The sequence below is a fragment of the Euphorbia lathyris genome, chromosome 1 (assembly GCF_963576675.1).
Source record: "Euphorbia lathyris chromosome 1, ddEupLath1.1, whole genome shotgun sequence".
Lineage (NCBI taxonomy): Eukaryota > Viridiplantae > Streptophyta > Magnoliopsida > Malpighiales > Euphorbiaceae > Euphorbia > Euphorbia lathyris.
This window is the reverse complement of record NC_088910.1, coordinates 111,097,899-111,107,097: the sequence shown is the minus strand read 5'-3', so window position 1 is coordinate 111,107,097 and position 9,199 is coordinate 111,097,899. Positions and strand designations below refer to the sequence as shown.

Genomic DNA, 9,199 nt, shown 5'->3' with positions numbered 1-9,199 from the left:
TTGCAAGTGGAGTGAGAACGGCCTTTGAATTCGTCATACCAAAACGTTCTAACACCTTGCTCAGATAAACTGACTGACTTAGGAATAGCTTCTTTCTTCCTCTGTCTCGAGAAATTTGCATCCCTAAAATTTTCCGTGCTGACCCGAGATCCTTCATCTCAAACCGTGTGTTTAGTTGTGCCTTTAACTGATTTATGGCTGCTTTGTTTTGACAAGCTATAAGCATGTCATCAACATATAACAAGAGATAAATCTTAGAGCCATCACTAAGGTCTCTACTATACACACACCAGTCATAACTAGACCTATGAAAGTCCTGACTTATCATAAACTCATCGAACTTCATGTACCACTGTCTAGGGGACTGTTTCAGACCATATAGAGACTTCTTAAGCAAACATACCCGCTGGTCTTTATCTCCTATTTCAAAACCCTCTGGTTGTTGCATATATATGACCTCATCCAGGTTTCCATGAAGAAAAGCTGTTTTGACATCTAACTGTTCTAATTCTAGATCAAAACGAGCTACAAGAGAGAGAATAATCCTGATAGACCTATGTTTAACAACCGGTGAATAGATTTCATTAAAGTCTATACCTTCCTGCTGAGTAAACCCTTTGGCCACCAACCTAGCTTTAAACCTAGGTTCCTCTACACCAGGTATCCCTTCCTTTCTTTTAAACACCCACCTTGAACCGACCAACTTCTTATCAAAAGGTTTATCTACCAAAATCCAAGTTTCATTTTTATCAAGGGATTTTATCTCATCCTTCATAGCGTTAAGCCACTGTTCCTTGTCAACCGAATTCACAGCTTCCCTATAGGTTACAGGTTCAGACTCTTGTACTTCCTTAGCAACACTAAATGCATAAGCTACAAGGTCCTCAAAACCATATCTAACCGGGGCCCTAGGGACTCTTCTTTCACGGTCTCTAACAAGTCTATAGCTTTGACTGGACTCAGTATCATTACCATCACTGACTTCTTGCTCGGTTTTACGGGTGTTTTCACTATTTTCTTCAAGCTCCACCTCATTCTTAACACTCTCAAGGTTTTGAATGGACTTAGGACTACTCGGTTCTAACTGAGTTTTTTCTTGGTTTTTCCGATAAGGAAAATCCATCTCATTGAACACAACATTTCTGCTGACTATGGATTTCTTATAACCAGATTCTAGGCACCACAACTTATAGCCCTAGACTCCTATAGGGTAGCCTATAAAAACACATCTTAGAGCCCGAGGTTCTAATTTTTCCTGTCTAACGTGTGCAAAAGCTGAACAACCAAACACTCTAAGTTTTTCATAATCCTCTGGGTAATCAGACCACATTTGCATAGGTGTTTTAAAACCTATAGCAGATGATGGGCACCTATTGATTAGGTAACACGCAGTTTGCACTGCTTCAGCCCAGAAAGACTTAGGGAGACTGGATTGGATTAACATGCACCTAACTCTCTCTAGGATAGTCCTATTATACCTCTCTGCTAGGCCATTCTGCTGTGGAGTTCCAGGAACGGTATGATGTTTAGTTATACCTGACTTCTTGCACAAAGTGATGAAATCTTTGTCAAGAAACTCCAAACCATTGTCGGTTCTCAACCTTTTGATTTTCTTTCCTGTTTGGTTTTCCACTAACACTTTCCAATCCTTGAACGTTTGCAAAGCCTCATTCTTATGAGCTAGAATATAAACCCATACTCTTCTAGAGTAATCATCAATAAGAGTCATAAAATAGGTCCTCCCACCATGAGACTTAGTTCTTGTTGGCCCCCATAGGTCAGAGTGAATGTACTCAAGAATGTCCTGGGTTCTATGTATTGCTGACTTAGGAAACTTGACTTTACTAGACTTCCCTAAGACACAGTTCTCACAGAAATCTATCTTTCCTATGTGATCTTTACCAAGACAACCCTGCTTCCTAAGTTCATGTAAACCAACTTCACTCACGTGACCTAGTCTAAGGTGCCAAAGATTGGTTCTATCAGTTTTAGACTCAGTGAGATTTGCGGTAGAGACTAACACAGTACTACCTAGGAGTGTGTATAGGCCATTACTCATGGTACCTTTCATAACAACTAAAGGTCCTCTAGATATCCTTATGATACCCCCTTCGGCTCTATAATTGTATCCTTGTTTATCAAGCGTACCCAAAGAAATTAAATTTCTTTTCAGTTCTGGCACATACCTCACACCGGTCATAATCCTTTCTTGACCATCGAACATCTTCAGCCTAATGGAGCCTTGACCCAGTACCTTGCACAACTTGTTGTTGCCTAGAAGAACCCTCCCACCTTCCTCTTGAAAGTCTTCGAACCACGTCCTGTTGGGAGTCATTTGGAACGTACATCCGCTGTCCAAGATCCAGTCAGTGTTTGGATCTTTATCAGTGACAGCAAGGACCTCAGCGCTCTCATAACCTTCTTCTACCACAGCGGCTTCGCCTTGATCTTTAGGCTGACCTAGACTCTTGTTCCTCTCAGGACAGTTTTTCCTAAAATGTCCTTCCTTATGGCAGTGAAAACACTTGTAGACCTTGCCTTCTTTATTGCTTGAGGATGTAGTTTTGGACTTTTTCCCGTTCTTGTTCTTTGGCTTGTGAGAGTCATTTTTCTCAGACCTTCCACGAACAAACAATCCTTCTGCAGCTTCAGTGTTGGTGTTGGCCTCAATCTGTTTTGACTTTAGTGCCATCAGAACTTCTTCCAGACTTAGTGTTTCTCTAGCGTACTTCATGGTTTCAACAAAATGACTGAAAGACTGGGGTAAAGAATTCAAGATCATTATGGCCTGATCTTCATCTTCAATCTTTACCTCTATGTTCTCTAGGTCAATTATGATCTTTGAGAAATCATCAAGGTAGTCTTCAACTGGCTTGTCCTCGTTCATCTTGAAGCCGAAAAGCTTTCCCTTAAGATAAACCCGATTGGTGAGTGTCTTCGTCATGTACAACTGTTCAAGCTTGAGCCAAACCCCAGCAGCTGAGGTTTCCTTCGAAACTTCTCTTAGCACTTTATCGCCAAGATACAAGACGATCGTACTGTAAGCCAATTCAAGAAGATCTTCTTTCTCCTCCTTCGTCATTGTCGTCGGAAATTCCTTCTCGCCCTTCAGAGCCTTCGCAACCTTCATTTGAACCAAGATTGCCTTCATCCTCTATCTCCATAGAGCAAAATCTCCCTTACCATTAAAACGCTCGATCTCGATCTTTGTAAAACCCATTGCTCTGTTCTTGATTAGCTCTGATACCAATTGTTGAACTACGCTTCGAACGATCAATCAACCACACAGAGAAACAAAGTACACAAAGATCACAAATTGGATCTTGAAACAACAATCAAAAAGAAGACACACGGAATTTACCCTGGTTCGGCTTAACTGCCTACATCCAGCAACTTCACTAATCAATGGAGATTACAACAAGATTGAAACAGTTTCTCCTTTTCCAGAAACTCTCGTGTTTTCCCAATCTCCAATTCAGATTATCACAGTGTACACTTATGACTTAGTCTAAGAATCTCTCGTATAAAACTACTTCCCAACCCAGACCTTTTATAGCATTTACAAAGTTGTGAAAATACCCAGAATATCCTTACTCAAAAATGTACAAACTCAGCAAGACCTACTGACCAGTGGTAACACAGCAAGACCATGTTGACCTGTATTATCACCTCAGTACCATGCTGACCACAGCCATGCTGACTTGATAACTCAGCATTCCGACTTCTTGATTTTACTCTTGCTGACGGGTTGACTTACAATTACGCTGACTTGTTGACTCAGCATCATCATCAGTAAGTGATAGAAAACAACGACTTACACATAACGTCTAGTATATGAAGATATTTATACTTCTTTTCACATACGTAAGTATGAAATTCAAACTCATATGATAAGTCAATGACCTTAAAGGATCACTAATAAAATATCGCATCTAAAATCTCATTTATTCTGAAATTTATATAAATATATAAAAATTAATAAATCAATTACTTAATATTACATAATAAATTATCATTATGTAAAAAAATAAAAAAATATGAAAAATAAATATCTTATTATTAAAATACAGAGTAAAGAGTACCATGCATTTTTTTACCCTCTATTTAACTTGTCTCTTTCTTTTAATTGCAAATTGGCATTTCTCTGGAAAAAAAAAAAAAAAAACTCAAAAGGGTTAGTTTTGGTCAACAGTACCATAGAAGAAGGAAAACAACTGGTAGAATTCATTAAATTCCTAGGTTACCCTTTATGTCCCCATTCTCTAAATATTTATATTTTTTTAAATCAAAACATGCACAATAAGTCACAAAAGGGAAACTCCAATTTTATTTATTTATTTATTTATATATATTGGTGGGAGAAAAATATATTATATATTTATTACTAATTCGGATAGGCACAGAAGGCACTTGGCTGATTCTGGAGCTTGCAGTAGATGCAGAGGCCATATTGAGACTTTGTGCCATGCTCTTAGAGATTGCTCTAATAGTAAAGAGGTTTGGAGGAAAATTCTCCCACACCATATTTTCTCTTCCTTCATGGCACATTCTGAGGTCGACTGGTTCTCTGATGGTGTTAGAGGAAAGTTGCTTCCATACATGGAGCATGGTGACATTTTCTTTGCTATTATCTGTCACCAAGTTTGGAAATGGAGAAACGAGGAGATTTTTGGAGATAAAACTGTTTTTATGACAAACTTAGCTGATTTCTTCTCGAAAAAACTTTTCTCTATTATCGATAGTTTCAAAGGAGAGTCCTTTGCCAGAGCCTCTCAGTGTTGTGATGTCCATCTCGTGGGATGGAGCAGGTCAAGAGAGGGGGTTGTGAAGCTGAATACTGATGGTTCCTGCCTCAGTAACGGTAAGATTGCGGCTGGAGGTGTGCTTAGAGATGTAGGGGGCGTCTGGCTTTCTGGGTTCTCCCAGAATTTAGGGTTGGGTTCTTCCTTTTCTGCGGAGCTCTGGGCTATTCTTACTGGAATCAATCTTGCTAAAAGGCTGGGTGTTAAGAGGCTCTCTGTGGAGTCTGATAATTTGGAAGCAATCAAAATGATTTCTGAGAATCATTCTATGGGTCTTAACAGTCGCAACCTCATCAAAGCTATTATAAGGCTTTGCTCCTCCTTTGAGTTCGTAGAGTTCAGACACATTTTTAGAGAGCAGAATCGTGTTGCTGATCGCTTGGCGGCGGCGGGCCATGAAGGAACGTTAGACGTTACTACCCTTCCTGTTTCCTCTAGTTTCATCTCTCATCTTCTCTTAGAAGATAGGATTTGGGTTAGCTTCTCTAGGCTAATTCCTGGGTAGTTTGTTGTTATTCGTTTTTCTTTTCCTTTTCTACCAAAAAAAAAAATAATATGAGATATCAAAAATAAATAAAATCTTATAAACTAAAAAAGAAAAAAAAAAAAAGTGAGGAAAAGACAAGAGGGGGCCCTTATCTACAAGACCCCAACAACACCAAAGAAACTAAAACAAAGAAATAAAAAAGGAGAAAAACATGAAAAGGATGCCAAAACTAGAACCTTTTGAAGGCGCGTGTTTTTCACTCTCCAATGACCAGGTATTGACAGCCTATGTCTGTAGTGCTTTCGTACGTCGACTGTGGTGTTACTTCATTGTAGCAGTTTCCATCAACATGGCTCCTTATTGTTCCCCACGCTCACATATATGGCGCGTGTTTACGCGTGTATTATACTTCCTTTTCTTCTCCTTCTTCTCTCTCTCTCTTTTAACTCGTTCTTCGTCGTCTTCTTCTTCTCCCTTCTTCTCTCTGAAAATTTTCTCTCCCAAAAACAGTCAGTGGAACTGAAGTCACTCCTAAGTAGAATATATATATATATATATATATTTATATATTTAATTGAATAATCGACTCAGATCGCCGGTCTCCGGCATGGTTATACGCCGCAAAATTAAAAGCCGGCTACCACCGCCGGCGGCCTTTCCCAGCTGAATGCAAAACGGGAAGCCGCCGGTTTGGAAACTTTACTGGCCAAAACGTTTTGAGAATTGTTAATTCGTATAAACCAGACGGCTTTTAGTTAATTTCTCTTTGTTTTCTGCATTCAAACTCGGAGAATAATGGCAACCACCACAAACACTGCTACACCGGCGGTGGAATCGGCGGCTTCTGCAGATGAACTTACGGCGAAAGCTGTACACAAGCGATATGAAGGTCTTGTAATGGTTAGAACGAAGGCGATAAAAGGAAAAGGCGCGTGGTACTGGGCGCACTTGGAGCCTTTGTTGGTTCACAACTCTGAAACCGGCCTTCCTAAAGCGGTGAAGCTCCGGTGTTCATTATGCGACGCCGTTTTCTCAGCCTCTAATCCATCTCGTACTGCTTCCGAGCATCTGAAACGTGGAACGTGTCCTAATTTTAACTCACTACCGAGACCAATTTCGTCTATTTCTCCGTCTTCTAACACTGCCATAGCTTCACCGTCAAGTGGTGCCGGTGCCGGTGCTGTTTCTGTTGCTGTTACTTCTGTAGGACATAATCATAGAAAACGTTCTGCCGGTGCAAATTCTGCAGCGGTGTCCTCGCCGTCGTATACTGCGAATGCTGCTGGTGCTGCTTCCGCCACTGCTTACCAAGTCAATCCTCTTGCTATCGTCGATCCGGCGAGATTCTCAGGTGAGTTAGCGGTGTTGCCTCAACAACAGCATTTGATGCTTTCCGGTGGGAAAGATGATTTGGGGGCTTTGGCTATGTTAGAAGACAGTGTGAAGAAGTTAAAAAGTCCTAAAACCTCGCCAGGGCCGGCTTTGAGCAAGACTCAAATTGACAGTGCCCTTGATTATTTAGCTGATTGGGTCTACGAGTCTTGTGGTTCTGTGTCCTTCTCCGCTCTAGAACACCCGAAATTCCGAGCATTCTTGACTCAAGTTGGGTTGCCTATAGTCTCCAGAAGAGATTTTTCCGGTGGTAGACTTGATGTTAAGTTTGAGGAAGCTAAGGCTGAGTCTGAGGCCAGGATCAGAGATGCTATGTTTTTTCAAATTGCATCCGATGGCTGGAAAGTCGAGAACAGTAGGAGCTTCGGTGAAGTGAATTTGGTGAATTTGACAGTGAACTTGCCTAATGGAACTAGTTTGTATCGGAGAGCTGTATTTCTTACTGGTTCTGTACCTTCTAAGTATGCAGAAGAGGTCTTATGGGAGACCATATCAGGCATTTGTGGGAATTCTATGCAGCAATGTGTAGGGATAGTTGCAGACAGATTTAAGGCTAAGGCATTGAAGAATTTAGAGAATCAGAATCACTGGATGGTCAATCTCTCCTGCCAGTTTCAAGGTTTCACTACTTTGATTAAGGACTTCAGCAAGGCGCTTCCATTGTTCAAAACTGTTGCAGAAAATTGCTTCAAGCTTGCAACTTTCATCAATAACAAGACTCAAATCCGAAGTTGTTTCCATAAGTATCAAATGCAGGAATATGGGCGTGCAGGATTGTTAAGGGTGCCCTTGCGCGAATACGAAAAGACGGATTATGGTCCTGTTTATACCATGCTAGAAGATATATTGAGTTCAGCTCGAGCATTGCCATTGATTGTGCTGGATGAATCATATAAGATAGTATTAATGGAGGATCCAGCTGGGAGAGAAGTTGCTGATATGATCAGAGATGTGGGGTTTTGGAATGAATTAGAGGCAGTACATTCATTAGTTAAGATGATCAAGGAAATGGCTCAGGAGATTGAAATTGAGAGGCCATTAGTTGGTCAATGCCTGCCATTGTGGGATGAACTAAGAGCAAAAGTGAAAGATTGGTGTTCAAAGTTCCACATTGCTGAAGGAGCAGTGGAGAAAGTGATCGAAAGGCGGTTCAAGAAGAACTATCATCCTGCTTGGGCTGCTGCATACATACTTGATCCACTATATTTACTTAGGGACAACAGTGGCAAGTACCTTCCTCCTTTCAAATACTTAACCCCTGAGCAGGAAAAGGATGTGGACAAGCTCATAACCAGGCTTGTTTCGCGGGAGGAGGCTCATATTGCATTGATGGAGCTCATGAAATGGAGAACAGAAGGGCTTGATCCGGTGTATGCAAGAGCGGTACAGATGAAAGAAAGAGATCCCATTACAGGAAAGATGAGACTTTCCAATCCACAAAGTAGTAGGCTTGTGTGGGAAACTTACCTTACTGAGTTTAAGTCACTGGGGAAAGTTGCAGTTAGGCTTATTTTTCTTCATGCTACTGCCTGTGGATTCAAATGCAACTGGTCCTTGTTGAAATGGGTTTGTGCTCATGGTCACTCTAGAGCAGCCATGGACAAGGCACAAAAATTGATATTCATTGCAGCTCATTCGAAGCTCGAAAGGCGGGAGTTTATAAGCGACGAAGATAAAGATGCGGAGCTTTTCGCAAATGGGGAGGATGATGTGCTGAATGAGGTTCTTGTTGATACATCCTCAGTGTAACATCTTTTTCACCCCCTTTTGAATTTTTAAAATTTGTAGGATTTATTAAAATTCTTTCTTCGATTTATTTCTTTTTGTATTTTCTTTACTTACTCTTTAGAAGATTTTGGGAAAGTCAGATGGAAGTAAAAGAGGGCATTGATAGAGGATTCAGTTTTGTTGTATGGCTTAGTCATCATTTTAAGAATTGCCCTTCTTTCATCCCTAGAATGATTTTTAAAGTTTTTGAGTTTGCAGTAAACAAAATCTTCTTGCTTGTAAAGATAGCAATTGCTGTATGAAGAGATTTCACAGATCAGGAAGAATGTTGTACAATTTTTGGAAAGGTTTATTAATTAATTCTCATTCAGTTCTAAGATCATACCTCTGTTTCAAATTTCTTATTTGAGTTTTAGCAACATCTTTTGGAACATATTGTGCTAGATAATATCATCATCTTCACCATTGATTTCACCAGGAATTCCATCAATTTAACAGGTTTTGCTAGCTCAATCATATGTCTTTATCTGAAATCTGAATGGAGTAGTTACTGCATCTACAAAGGCAATAAACTTTCTGTCTCAAAAGTTTCTCAAATGCCCTTTATACAAAAAAAGGGTCTAGCTTCACTTTTCAAGTGAATTCAAATTCTATTGTCTTGTTTGCTTCTTTGTGATGATCTTATAATTTCTTGAGAACAAGCATCAAATTGCCTTCATTCTATAATCATGCATTTTTCTTTCATGAATAAAAAAATGATTGAAGCTTTTCACTTTCTTCTTCATCCTAT

The 9,199-nt window shown here is 40.0% G+C and overlaps 1 protein-coding gene across 1 annotated transcript; it reads left to right on the top strand.

The window, feature by feature from the left end:
• The first annotated feature begins 5,731 nt into the window (after positions 1-5,731).
• On the top strand, positions 5,732-8,791 carry LOC136210619 (uncharacterized). The gene has a single exon (XM_066001964.1). The coding sequence runs from the start codon at positions 6,085-6,087 to the stop codon at positions 8,428-8,430; it is 2,346 nt and encodes a 781-aa protein (XP_065858036.1). The 5' UTR covers positions 5,732-6,084; the 3' UTR covers positions 8,431-8,791.
• Positions 8,792-9,199: the final 408 nt, after the last annotated feature.